Source organism: Bubalus kerabau, chromosome 13, assembly GCF_029407905.1.
Source record: "Bubalus kerabau isolate K-KA32 ecotype Philippines breed swamp buffalo chromosome 13, PCC_UOA_SB_1v2, whole genome shotgun sequence".
In the NCBI taxonomy this organism is placed as follows: Eukaryota; Metazoa; Chordata; class Mammalia; order Artiodactyla; family Bovidae; genus Bubalus; species Bubalus kerabau.
In genome coordinates this window covers 60,090,026-60,104,522 of record NC_073636.1, presented here as the reverse complement: position 1 = coordinate 60,104,522, position 14,497 = coordinate 60,090,026, and the positions used below count along the sequence as shown (strand labels likewise).

General features: G+C 45.3%; 2 protein-coding genes across 3 annotated transcripts in view; both read left to right on the top strand.

The window, feature by feature from the left end:
* The window catches only part of CASS4 (Cas scaffold protein family member 4), a 35,703-nt gene extending 31,008 nt beyond the window's left edge, over positions 1 to 4,695 (top strand). The window contains exon 6 of the mRNA XM_055543191.1: positions 2,697 to 4,695. Within this exon, the coding sequence (XP_055399166.1) occupies positions 2,697 to 3,107 (411 nt within the window). The 3' untranslated portion in view covers positions 3,108 to 4,695. The remainder of the gene's footprint in view (positions 1 to 2,696) is intronic.
* An 8,238-nt stretch (positions 4,696 to 12,933) lies between these two features.
* RTF2 (replication termination factor 2) overlaps positions 12,934 to 14,497 on the top strand; it is a 43,360-nt gene continuing 41,796 nt past the window's right edge. For both annotated transcript variants that reach the window (XM_055544644.1, XM_055544642.1), the window contains exon 1: positions 12,934 to 13,091. In XM_055544644.1, the coding sequence (XP_055400619.1) occupies positions 13,023 to 13,091 (69 nt within the window). In that variant the 5' untranslated portion in view covers positions 12,934 to 13,022. The remainder of the gene's footprint in view (positions 13,092 to 14,497) is intronic.

Genomic DNA, 14,497 nt, shown 5'->3' with positions numbered 1-14,497 from the left:
CATATGATACTAGTTTTCCATTTACCAATTTAAACAGTTTTAACTTAAGTAAAAACTGGATCATTTAAAGACAAAGATGAAGCCAACTGAAGTCAAGAGGAAGGTAGAAACTTCATAGCGTGTGAAGGTTTTCTTTGCATAACTGGAGCCTGGGAACCAGTGAACCCACTCAACTTTCTGGCTGGGGGATCAGGGTAGGCAAGAAGGGTCAGAGTTATTCAATGATATGGATAAGATCGCTGCCTTTTCAGAGGCCAGCTAGGATAATAACTCAGGCCTCCTGATGCTTAGTTCTGCAAACTCCAAACCCCAAACTTAGTGGCCTGTCACATTGCTAAAAGTCACGCTATTTTATTCAACGTGAAGTCTGTCTTGGACTAGCAGTTCTCAAATTTGAGAGTGTGTCACAGTTTCCTATAGGGCTTGTTAAAACCCAGAGAATTGGGTCCCACCCCAGTGTTCAGGATGCAGTAAATCTAGGGTAGGGCCTGAGAATTTTCTTTTCTAATAAGTTCTCAGGTGCTACTGGTGCCGTGGTCCAAGGACCACACTTGGAAATATCCTGCTTTAGACTGACTGCTTCTTAGTGTGGGTAGAGGGACCACTGACCATTGGGCGGACAATTCTCCATCATGTGGGATGAAACATTGAGCATCCCTAGCCCCCTGACTGCCGGTATCCTGTGGTGCTCCCTCATCAGTGTGACAACCAAAAATACCTCCAGAGATTTCCAACACCCCAGGATCAAAGGCAGTACATTGTTTCCCTACAGGTAATACTCTCAAGCTAAGATGCCAACATTCCTATTCCCCAGATGGTTGCTTCTCATTTCTAGCCTCTGATGTGTTCTTCTCATGCTTCCTGCCCCTCCAAGAGTCTACCACAGCTAACACTCCAATCTTTTCTTCATCACTTGTCCTTGTTTATGCTGCTACAACAAAGTACTGTAGTCTGGGTGGCTTGCAAACAAGAGAAATTTATGTCTCCCTGTCCTGGAGACTAGGAGTCTAAGATCAGGATGCCAGCATGATCAGGTTCTGGTGAGAGATCCCTCCCAGGCTTCGGACCTGGCAGAGGACACAGGTGGGAAGCAAGCTCTCACATGACCCTTATAAGAGCACTAATCCCCCACCCTGGGGGCCGTGAACCACCGGGGAAGCCTTAATTCTAGTCACCACCTCCCAAAGGCTCCATCTCCTAATACCTTTACCTTGAGGGATTAGAGTTTCATGATACAAATTTTAGGGAGACACAGTCAGACCATAATGCAGTCTGAGTGCTTCTGAGCTGTGAGTTTTGAGATCTTAGATTGATAAAAGGGTGCAGTGTAACAAAGAAGGAGAATTTCAGACTTGCTGACTTGGGTTGGAGCTCCAGAACTTTTCTTCAATATTTATTTATGCATTTGGCTGCACCAGGTCTTAGGTGTGGCATGTGGGATCTAACTCCCTGACCAGGGATTGAAGCCTGGGTCCCTCCATTGGGAAGGGGAGTCTTAACCACTGGACTGCCAGGGAAGTCCAGCCCTCCAATCTTTATTTTGCTAATTGGGTGACCCTAGGTGACCTCTGCTCTTCTGGGATACTCAGTCTCCTCACCTATCACCTAACAAAGGGGATTTTGATTGTTACCTGGGGTGGCTGACACTAAATTTGACGCTGAGAATCTTTCACTAGTGAATAGGCTTTGGCACCACATTGCAGAAAATAAAATTCATGAAAGTAAAATTCTAAATGACACTTTAACTAGCAAGTAAGATAAATATTTTAATCTTAAAGCAAATAGGTCAGTATATTTTGATTTCTTCTGGAAATTTGGGGGAATTCAAGTTTACCTCTTATACTGGAATTAGGAAGGATTTTTTAAAAAATGCTTTAAAATCCGTTCTTTCAGTAAATTTTAAAATCTCACCATCAACTTTCCTGCATTTTTTTAAATTTATAAATTTAGGGGACTTCACTGTGGTCCACTGGTTAAGGCTTTGCCTTCCAGTGCAAGGGGTGTGGGTTGGGAGCTAAGTTCCCACACGCCTCAAAGTAAAAAAAAAAAAAAAAAAAAAAATGTAAAGCAGAAGGAATATTGTAACAAATTCAATAAAAAGGTTAAAAAAGGATCAACATAAAAAGAAAAAACTTTAAAAAAAAAGGTATAAATTTAGTCATTGTCAGTAAGTTTCTTAGAATGGGTTTCTAATGGTTTATTAAGAGGATTGAATATAATTTTATGTATATCTAATATGAATAATTATATATAACACAATATATAAGATTATATTTATAAGGAAGCTTTAAAAAGGGTTTCCCTGGTGGCTCAGCAGTAAAGAACCTTCCTGTCAATGTAGGAGATGGCAAGGACCCAGGATTTGATCCCTGGGTTGGGAAGATTTCCTGGAGGAGGAAATGGCAACCCACTCCAGTATTCTTGCTTGGAGAATCCCATGGACAGAGGAGCCTGGCAGGCTACAGTCCATTGGGTCACAAAAGAGTTGGACAGGATTTAGCAACTAAACAGCACAACATGCTTTGAATTAACATTTATTTGTTAGGCAGCATGTTGCACCTGCACGTGGGGCTTCCCAAACAAAACTATACTTTTTCTTATAAAAATTCTGCAAATTAAGCAAAAACAGAAGAGAGACAACCACAGCCTGTTGCTCGTGTCTCTCTCTAATCTGTCCTCTTCTTCCCCTTCTCTAGAATCCTAGCTCCCTGGTCCCCAGGCCTTTGAGTCAGCAGAATCCCGAGAAGAAAACCCGCCTTTCTGAACATTGCCGCCTCTATTTTGGGGCGCTCTTCAAAGCCATCAGCGTGCTGAACAGTAGCCTCCAGAACAGCCAACCCCCCGAGACCTTCATCACACAGAGCAAGCTGGTCATCACGGTCGGGCAGAAGCTGGTGGACAGGCTGTGCCGGGAGACCCAGGAGCGGGACGTGCGCAATGAGATCCTGCGGGGCAGCAGCTGCCTCTGCAGCCTGCTCAAGGACCTAGCGCTGGCCACCAAGCACGCCGTGCTCCAGCACCCCAGCCCCGCCGCCCTGCAGCACCTCCGGGCCGAAGCCAAGAAGCTGGAGCAGCACGCGCAGCAGTTCAGGGGGACGTTGGAATAAGCCTCGTTCTCCCTGTTAAACTCTTCACTTCAGTTGCACACCCACAACCTGTGCAAGTCTGTCCTCTGGGAAAAACCAACCTGGGGGTGTGCAATGGATGGCAGTCGTCATGGTGCCCAAACCCAGTGTTACCGAGGGTCTGGGAAAGTCCAGGATATTGGCTTATCCCAGAGTCAGGGAGGAGTTAGGTGTGAAGAAAGGACCTATGGTGTAGGGCCAGTGTATGAAATGAGGTTGTGGAATCCAGTTTTTTATATTAGCTCAATGTGTGCCTGTTTTAAGTTCATTCATTCATTCAGTACTTATTTATTGGGTACCTATTGTATGTTAAATTCTAGGTGCTGGGCATGTAGCACAGAATCAGACCAAGGCTTTGCCCTCAGGGCGTTTATAATCTAGTGGGGAGACAGACAAATGATAAAGAAATACATACACAATATATTAGGTGCTAGGGAGAAGCCTACTTTTGGGCTTCCTTTGGGGCTCAGTGGTAAAGAACTCACCTGCCAATGCAGGAGACGTGGTTCGATCCCTGAATTGGGAAGATCCCCTGGAGAAGGAAATGGTAACTCACTCCAGTATTCTTTCCTGGGAAATCCCATGGACAGAGGAGTTTGGCAGACTACAGTCCATGGGTTGGCAAGAGAGTTAGACATGACTGAGCGACTAAACAACAGGGAGAAAATAGAATATGAGGATAGGGGCAGAGATTATTTTCAAGTGATTAATTTCTGTTGCATCTACTAGAAAATGTAGTATAATTTTCAGTTTGGATAGAATTAATTCTGTGAGACTAGTACAAATTCTGTATCTGTGACTTATACCAAATATGTATATATATATATTTGCTGTTTTATCTGAACAGAGTTAAACAAGCATGTTATAAGTAGTGGTAAATTTGCAATATAACATGTTCTATTGGGTTCCCTATTTATTTTGTACATTATAGATTCTGTGTTGATAAATTCAACACATGGATTGAACATTTGGTATGTTCAATCAGAAAAGGTTTATACCTCAATAGTCTCAAATGTGTTACCATTTATAATATTATGTCAATACAGTCATGAATTGAAACATCCTTTGCACCAATCTTTTCTTTGGAAAGATGTTTGATCTGTGTCACCTGGGTTCTGGTACCAAAGCAAAATGTTTATTTGTGTCACGCAAATGCTTCTCCCCAAAGTGTGCAAGGAGAGGAAGTAGAGGCCAAGTTTGCACATGCAACGCTAGCTCGGGAAAAGTAGAGCCAGGAAGTGTGGTATAAACAGCAGCCCTATCACTGGTCACAGATCTGAGAGTGGCCCAGAATTCCCCCCCACTCCCCCACGCCAAGTCAAACACCTCCTCTTCCTGTCCTTGCAGCTGGGGCTTTAGTTCACGTTTCTATGGTTACATCATCACTTCAAGGGGAGGTTCATGTCTTCTATGTGCCCCTCTGCCATGAGCCATCTCTAGGCTGGAAATTACCTGAAATGGTACCAGCTGCAGTTTCTATCTGCTACTCTGCACTTTTAAATTGTTGACTACCAAAAGACTGATTGTATACATCAAGTTACTCTCAGGGTCCCTAAAGAAGGATCCTGTCCTGGTGAGGCTTGGTTCTCTGCACTAGAATGGAGACATTTTCTGGGAGCAGCCGTGATCTGTGTCAGTTAGGACTCCTTCTGATACCATCTCTCTTAAGCAATAAAAGGAATTTATTGACTCAAGTATCTTAACATAATCCAGGGGCAAGCTGGCTTCAAAAACAGCTGCTTTGGGTACCCCCAGCAGAATCATCAAGGCCCAATTTCTGAGTCCTACTTTCTCTGTGTTAACTCTCATGGTTTCAAGGTGTCTGCCATGAGTTATGGTCTTTATTGGTCTGTGGCCAGAGGGGAAGAAAGAGTCTTGTTTTCTGCTTGGACTAGTTTAGATCAGATGTCTGCCCCTAACAACTCCATGGTAAGATTGGTGTATAATACCCAAAGTGTCCTAGACCTGGGATTTACCCCTACACACAGACACAGACACATACACACACACACACACACACACACACACAGCCATGAGTTCCTAGACAGAGGAGATGGCTCTAGCAAGAACTGTGAAATTACTTCTTCCCTTACTTCAAAGTAACAAGTCAGCCTGCCATAATCTCATGGATGCTGAGAGAAGACATGAGATTCTGGGGTCAGAGACCATGTCGGGGGTACCCAAGACCGCCCTGAGGCCCCCCGATTCGGTAGGAAGCTTCACAGGATCCCACGTATAGTGTCTCACCCCTCCGATCTATCACAATGAAAGGAGACAGAGCAAAATCTGCAAAGGGAAAGGTCACGTGGGAATGAAGCACCAGGGCAGGCTCAGGCTGCCAAGAGTCCCCTCCCGGGGGTTACCTAGGACCCCCTTAACTCCCCCAGCTGGGAGCCATGACAATATACAGGGAGTGTTGCTGGCCAGAGAAACTCATGACATCCTGGCCTCCAGGGTTTTCACTAGCGTTGATCATGTGTGAGCCTCTGTGTGGCGTGGACCAAAGTCTCAGACTCTTTTAAGGGAAGCAGGTGTCCTGTATGAATCACATTGTTTGTACAAACAGTTTAGGCCCTGCTCCATTCTTATCAACTCAGGGATGGTGGAAACTCTCCCTGAAACCAAGTTCCTATACAACCGCCAAAGCCAATCTTGCCAGCAGGCCTTTCTAAGGATATTAGTCAGACCTGTTACTATGTCAACTCTCCTGCACAGAGTCAAATGGCTCCTCTTATAGCCTCACAAGCGGTTACTGATTCATTTTTAAAATAAAAACAATTATTTATTTATTCTTAGTTTTGGCTGTGCTGAGTCTTCATTGCTGCTCGTGGGCGTCCTCTAGTTGCAGTGAGCATGGGCTACTTTTGTTGCGGTGCACGGGCTTCTATTGCAGTGGCTTCTCTTGTTGCAGAGCACAGGCTCTAGTGCTCATGGGCTTCAGTAGTTGTGGCACAGGGGCTCATTAGTTGTGGCTCTCAGGCCCTAGAGCGTGCAGGCTCAGTAGCTGTGACTCCAGGGCTCTTGGTTGCGGCGCACAGGCTCAATTGCTCCGTGGCACATGGGATCTTTCCAGACCAGAGACAGAACCCACCTCCCCTGCATCGGCAAGACGATCCTTAGCCACTCTACCACCAGGGAAGTCTGCTAATGCTTCATTTTTACATCATTTCCCCATACCCCTCAAGTCCCAGGGGCAATGCAAAGGTGTGTGTATGTGATGCTGTGCACACAAAGGGTTTGCATCAAAGCCATAAAAAACCCCTGAACCTAGGAAGCTCCCAATCTTTTATAGCAGTCTCTGTGTAAACCTGACCAAGCTTTGCCTCAGAGGGAGACTTTATCTTTATGACACTGGACAGCAAACAATCCTGCCCTTCTTCTCAGGAGGGAGATGTTGTCTCTGTCTTCCAAGGGGGGTTGCTACATACATCCTTGACAAGACAGTCTGGAACAAAATATCAAGCCAATGCCCCTGTTCAGAAGACATGCAGAAACACGAGAGACCCCTGGAGTGCTGTGTCCCAGCCGGAACCCCTAGCAAAGTGAGAAATGGCACTGTAGAGAGGAAGGGCTGCTCCAGGGAGACAGCAGTCAGTGTTTGCTCCAGGAGGCAAAGTGATGTGTTACACACTAGTGATAGCAACGGGATGCATCTATTAAGTGATTACTACATTTCAGATACTGTTCTAATGCTCTAGATGCTTTAACTCATTTAGTCCTTTAAAGTGACCTAGTCTCCAGGAGGTAATGAACAGGTCCCACATGGTTTCAGAATTCTATGTATGTATGTACCTATGTATGTAGAGAGATAGAATGACTGAGAGATAGAGCCAAAAAGAGAGACAGAGACACCACAAAGAGACAGACATCTGGAGCTATATCTATCTATATATATTTCTTTTTTTGAGATCAGTTTAAACCAGGGACCTTTGGCAACAAAGTATAAAACCAGAACCACTAGGTTCAAAATATTGAAAACTGCTGCTCCTAGCTAAATGAGTTTCCTTCCTTTTTTTTGAAAGAGAGCAGTTATGGGATGAGTTTCCACTGATTGATTTAATAGGATAATTACTTCTGAAAAAGTTGTAAAGTAGGATAAAATCACATTTTTCAGGTTTCAGCAGCTTTTTGCTAAGTCTGTTTCTTCAATGTCCAGAATTCTGTACTGTTTCCTCTCAAGGTAGGAAGAGGAAATGGTGGGTGTATGGTGGTGGTGGTGGTGGTAGCACCCTGACCTCAATTAAGTTAAATTTCCTCAGGAAGATAGAAGTGGTGAGAAGCCTCCTTTAGAGATCTTTCAATGTGATAGGCACTGGGGGAGCCAAGAACCCAGGTGGGTGGCAACTATTTTTCTTAACAAAGCATCTTTTAAAAATGTTATGTTCTCCCCAAGTACGCACCCCAGGTCTCCCGAAGCTTCCCCTTTGCAAGTTGCCCATATTTGTAGGTTATTTGCTAATGTCCTTTTCCTTTCCTTCATTCATTTAACAATCATTTATTGAGCATCTCCTATCTGCCCAGGCCTCTTCTGATCACTAGACGTGCTGCAGTAGACAAAACAAAGGGTCTCATCATGCAGCTTTCTTCTCAGCTCAGGGAGATGGAATACCAGGGCCAAAGTGAGGGTGAAGGCCAGTGAGGCGCTCTCTTTGGATGCAAAATGCAGGCGGGCACACCCAGCACTTGGTAATAAAGATAAATTATATTTTGATACAACATTTTAAAAATCTAAATTAATGCAAAAACTCCATGGTGAACAAGACATCAAAAGTTACATTTATAACAGGTTATCAGTGATGGTAAATGGAAGGAAGAAATTAAATCAGGGTAGTGGATAGGGTGATGGGGGAGATGTGCATTTTTAAAAAAGATTTATTTATTTTTTTGGCTGTGGTGGGTGTTCACTGCTGCACTCAGGCTTTCTCTAGTTGCTGCAAGCAGGGGCTACCCTTCATCACAGTAGGTGGGCTTCTCAGTGTGCTGGCTTCTCTTGTAGCGCAGCATGGGCTCTAGGGCACAGGTGGGTTCAGTAGTTGTGGTACGTGGGCTTAACTGCTCTGTGCTATGTGGGATCTTCCTGAACCAGGGCTCTAACTGGTGTCCCTTGCATTGCAAGGCAGATTCTTAACCACTGGACCATCACGGAAGCCTGAGTTTTTTGTTTGTTTGTTTTGTTTTTAATGCACCCTGCAGCATGGGGGAATCTTACTTCCCTGACCAGTGAGCAAACCCATGCCCCCTGCATTGGGAACACAGAGCCTCAACTACTGGCCCATCAGAGAAGTACCAAGATGTGCCTTTTCAAATGAAGAGGTCTGGAAAGATTGCTCTGAAGAAGGGACCAGGAGCCAAGTGATGATGCATCACTGAAGAGAGTCAGCTTGGCAAATGCAGGGGAAGAGTGTTCTGCAAAGGGAACAGCAAGGGGAGTGTGCAGAGTAGATGTACACCTGGAGAGCAAACATACACCTGGAGAATTGATGTACACCTGGAGAGTAAATGTATGCTGCTGCTGCTGCTAAGTCGCTTCAGTCATGTCCGACTCTGCGACCCCATAGACGGAAGCCCACCAGGCTCCTCCGTCCCTGGGATTCTCTAGGCAAGAACACTGGAGTGGGTTGCCATTTCCTTCTCCAATGCATGAAAGTGAAAAGTGAAAGTGAAGTCGCTCAGTCGTGTCCGACTCTTAGCAACCCCATGGACTACAGCCTACCAGGCTCCTCCGCCCATGGGATTTTCCAGGCAAGAGTACTGGAGTGGGGTGCCATTGCCTTCTCCGGAGTAAACGTATACCTGGAGAGTAAACTTATACCTGGAGAGTTCTATCAAGTGGAGGAGATGCCAGTGTAGGAAAGAAAAATGAATGACATGAGCTGGGAGGCGTAGTTAGGAGCCCAGTTCATGTAAGGCCCTGTAGAGTCCTGGAATAGTTTTAATATTTCACTAAAACAGCAACGAAAAGTAACTTTTGTCTTGAATTACCGCCGCAATCACTTCCATTTTCTACTTTATTTTAACTGTCTTTGGGACACCCTCCCAGTGTAACCTTAAATGAGGCCGTGAAATTCTTTTTTATTTTTTGGCTATGCCAAGAGGCAAGTGGGATCTTAATTACCCACCAGGGGCTGAACCCACGCCACCTGCATTGGAAGCACAGAGTCTTAATCACTGGACCACTAGGGAAGTCCCCAGGCTGTGAGAATCTTGAAGAATCCTAACACGTAGTTTTGCGTTTTTGTTTTTTCATGCTGACTCTTAGAATGAGTTATTCTGCATATCAGCTTTTTCCAGACAGAATTGAAAACTGCAGCTTTGGAAGAGCATATGGGCAGAGCTAACAGGAAATAAAACCCTCAATGGTTTAGAAGTCCGGAAGTATTTGGGAACTATTTTAACAGGCAGTAGAAGCACTTAAAGTAGTGGTTCTTAGCCTGGGCTTCAGGAAGCCATGAATAAAATGCATATATGTATAAAGTACAGCTGGGCTTCCCAGGTGGCTCAGTGGTAAAGAATCCACCTGCCAATGAAGGAGACAAGGGTTCAAACCCTGGGTCAGGAAGATCCCCTGGAGAAGGAAATGGCTACCCACTCTAGTATTTTTGCCTGGGAAATGCCATTGACAGAGGAGCCTGGCAGCTACAGTTAATGAGTCACAAAGAGTCAGAGATGACTTAGCAGCTAAAATAACAAACAAATTGTAGCATCCTGAGTGCTTATGGATAATTTTTCTGGGGAATAAGTCCAAAGCTTTCACCAAATTCTCCAACAGGTCCAATGACCCCAGAAAGGTTAAGGAATACTGATTTTTTTTAATTGGCTGAACAGCATGTGAGATCTTAGTTTTCTGATCAGGAATGGAACCATGCTCTCTGCATTGGAAAAGTAGAGTCTTAACCACTGGAGCACCAGGGACGTCTCTAAGGAGTACTGATTTTGGTAGAAGGTAATGGTTTTCTCTATCATGATTCTACTCCTCTCCTGCCCTTCAAGTTCACAGCTTGATCCAGGGATCAAACTTGTCACCAAGGATCCTCATAAGAATATCCTTTACCGGCTCATTCAACAAAGACAGTGGGAAGAAGCAGCAGATAATAGACCTACTTCCCAGTGTGGCTGGAAATGAAATACTCTAATGAAATAATGGCAGAATACAATACCTGACAGCTCTCAACACAAACTAGTTGCTACTGATGATAAAAAATAAACCTGTACATTTTAGCTGTGTATAGTCTGCAACATAGAGTAGCTAAGAAACCAATATTCTAAAAGAGGAAACCAAGGGGGAAGAGAAAAAGCATGCAGCTGCCTGAACTTTAACGCCTGCATAGTCATTACCACTGCATGTCATCAGTAGCTTTCTGGGGAGGAGGTGAAGGATCCTGGCATCTTTGGTTAGATGGGCCTCATTTGGGAAAGCCCCTCCCTCACCTCCTTTCCCTTCTACTTCCCTGATGTGTGCCAGGGACCCAAGACATCTGGCACATCTGAGCCTCAGGGTTGTCACTTGGATAACAGAAGGCACTATACCCCATACTAAGGTTGAGAGGACAGAAGGCAAGCATGCTTCCAACTCTCCCAGCATAGAATTACAGTTTGATAAAGAGCAGCTATTTTTGTTTATTCCACCCTAAATGAATTTGGTGAGGGGTAGTTGTACCTGTCCGAAAAGAACACTGGTTTGAAAGTCTGTCTAAAAATTCTTTATTTTTGCTATTCTCTGTTTTTCTGTCCATTGCTTTAAGAGAAAACCAATCTTAGAACCCATCCCCAGCTCTCACTAGCTGTTTAACCTTGGACCAGTGCTTTTGATCTTTCCAGCCTTCTGTTTCCCTACCCTAGAAATGAGATTCTAGTTGAATGAAACTTTTTTAGGGTCTGCTGGTCAACCCTCTCGGAATGAATCTGTACTTTTTTGGTTTATGGAGGACTAAAGACTCTTGCTCTCAACCTATTCGGAGAAGGCAATGGCACCCCACTCCAGTACTCTTGCCTGGAAAATCCCATGGACGCAGGAGCCTGGTAGGCTGTAGTCCATGGGGTCGCTAAGAGTCGGGCATGACTGAGCGACTTCACTTTGACTTTTCACTTTCATGCACTGGAGAAGGAAATGGCAACCCACTCCAGTGTTCTTGCCTGGAGAATCCCAGGGATGGGGGAGCCTGGTGGGCTGCCGTCTATGGGGTCGCACAGAGTCGGACACAACTGAAGCGACTTAGCAGCAGCAAAGACTCTTGCAAGCACTGAGAATGCAAGAGGGTGTAAAACAAAGTCCCTAGGGAGTTTACAGTTCTTGAGATGTTAATAAAAATAAATCAGGTGCCAATCAGAGACCAACTGATTAAAGGATTTATTTTAATTCTAATTAACTGCAGTATCAGATAACTAAATCATCTAGCCCTTGAAGCTTTCCAATCCACATACACTGTATTTTCTCTTCCCAAGTGGGGAGTATTTTTAGTCTTTTTGTTTCATTTTGATCAAGGTGGTAACACCCAGACTCACGTCCATTGAGTCAGTGATGCCATCCAGCCATCTCATCCTCTGTCGTCCCTTTCTCCTCCTGCCCCCAATCCCTCCCAGCATCAGAGTCTTTTCCAATGAGTCAACTCTTCGCATGAGGTGGCCAAAGTACTGGAGTTTCAGCTTTAGCATCATTCCTTCCAAAGAAATTCCAGGGCTGATCTCCTTCAGAATGGACTGGTTGGATCTCCTTGCAGTCCAAGGGATTCTCAAGAGTCTTCTCCAACACCACAGTTCAAAACCATCAATTCTTCGGCTCTCTGCCTTCTTCACAGTCCAACTCTCACATCCATACATGACCACAGGAAAAACCATAGCCTTGACTAGACGAACCTTTGTTGGCAAAGTAATGTCTCTGCTTTTCAATATGCTATCTAGGTTGGTCATAACTTTCCTCCCAAGGAGTAACCGTCTTTTAATTTCATGGCTGCAGTCACCATCTGCAGTGATTTTGGAGCCCACAAAAATAAAGTCTGACACTGTTTCCACTGTTTCCTCATCTATTTCCCATGAAGTGATGGGACCAGATGCCATGATCTTCGTTTTCTGAATGTTGAGCTTTAAGCCAACTTTTTCGTTCTCCACTTTCACTTTCATCATGAGGCTTTTTAGTTCCTCTTCACTTTCTGCCAGAAGGGTGCTGTCATCTGCATATCTGAGGTTATTGATATTTCTCCCTGAAATCTTGATTCCAGCTTGTGTTTCTTCCAGTCCAGCGTTTCTCATGATGTACTCTGCATATAAGTTAATTCCCGAACAATCTCAGTTAACATCACTTCTTTGTTGTGAATGCTTCGATCATAACTGACGCCCAATAAAAAGATACGTTCTCTTTTAGACACATAAACGTTAAGTGAAATGGATCCATCCCTATTCATCGCTAATTGCACTAATAAAATTTAGTCTTTTCCTCCACGCGGTCCCAGTCTAGGGATGTTTGCCCACAGTCAGAAAGGCTGGGGTGGGATGGGGCCCCAAAACACGGCTGCTGCTCCTGAGTCGTCCCCACCCGCGCCGCCCCCTGAACCCCGCCCCCGAAGGGTGGAAGAACGATTAGGTAGGTGGATGCAGCAGGAATCCCATGTCCACCGGAAAGATGAAGGGACTGGCTGCAGACAGAGAGTGGGAGTACGCTCCGCGCACTGCTTGCACCAAGACCCAGCCTTCGCTTTGCAGCTGCCCCCGCTGCGGGGCCACGCCCAGCCCCTAGCGACGCTCTCTATAGCAACCAAGACTGGGCACAAGCCCCGCCCCGCCCCGCCCCGCCCTTCCGCGTGGAAACTGGCGTGTTGCGTCATTGCAGCGCGCCGGAAGTGAGTCCTGCAGTCGCCAGGGACTCCGGAAGTTGCTGCTTGCTCTGGACTCTGTCGGCTTGCGATGGGTTGCGACGGAGGAACAATCCCTAAGAGGCATGAACTGGTGAAGGGGCCGAAGAAGGTTGAGAAGGTGAGTTATATGGGCCCAGTGGGGCCTGGGGGTGGTGCGGCCTGCGAACGCTCCCAGGAAACGAAGGGAGGTGGGAGGAGGAGCTAGCGGGTTTCCGCATACAACCGTGCTTATTTATTCCCTTTCAGAGAACTCAAAATTAATCACAGTGTTAATAAGGGACGTTCATTGACTGCGGGCTGTTACCATTCATCCGACAGTATGCATGATATAGGGTGTCTCAGGTAATTTTCAAAACAGCCTTACGGGTATATACTTTCAGAAGCCTCACTTTTGAGACTTGAAAATTGAGGCTCAGGAGGAGAAAGTTGCAAAGCTAGTAAGTGGCAGAACCAGGATTTGAAGTTTGTCTGCGGCTAGTAACAATGCTACAAATAGTCGCTGTTTATTGAGTTCTGTACACACTAACTTCGTTTTCTCAGGAGGTCAGGGCCTCCACTTAAAAAGTAACCACCGTGTACACTGCGTTCAAGTTGATTACTGTTGGTCTTAGAAGGTAGTTGGGCTTCTCAGTTGGTAAAGAATCCGCCTGCAATGCAGGAGACCGCGGTTCGATTCTTGGGTCGGGAAGATCCGCTGGAGAAGAAATAGGCTGCTGTTGCTGCTAAGTCGCTTCAGTCGTGTCCAACTCTGTGCGACCCCATAGACGGCAGCCCACCAGGCTCCCCCGTTCATGGGATTCTCCAGGCAAGAACACTGGAGTGGGTAAGAAATAGGCTACCCACTCCGTATTCTCGGGCTTCCCTTGTGGCTCAGCTGGTAAAGAATCCGCCTTCAATGCAGGAGACCTGGGTTTGATCCCTGGGTTGAATATCTCCTGGAGGAGGGAACAGCTACTGAACATTTCCCAGTGTTCTGACCTGGAGAATTCCATGGACTGTATAGTCCATGGGGTTGCAAAGAGTGGGACAGGACTGAGCGACTTTAACTTTCAGAGGGTGGTAAGCTCCTGGGGGCTGAGGCCACACCTTTTCCCCCTCCTCAACTAGCACTATAAATACCGTAGATAAATGCGTGATTGAATAATCCATAATTCTCACCAATGATTGAGCAAATTACGTATTATAATTTACCTGCTTTTGTTGTTGTTCAGTCACTAAGTCGTAGGCTACTAACAGGGAAATTGAGTCAGTAACATGAGCAAGATCACACAACTATTAGGTAATGAAGCCAGGATTCCCATCCAGTTATTCAGGATTTCAGATTTAGCACCAGTGATTACTTTTTAATAATAGAAGGTGTTTAAAGTACCTAATATTAATACAAGTGACTGCCACACTGGGTGGTCCATATGAGTCTCCAGTCAGTAGCCAGAGAAGTCTTTTTTTTAAGTAAATTCCATGTATCACTATGGTATTTAAACCCCTCCAGTCATTCCCATTATATTCAGAAAAAAAGTCCCACAA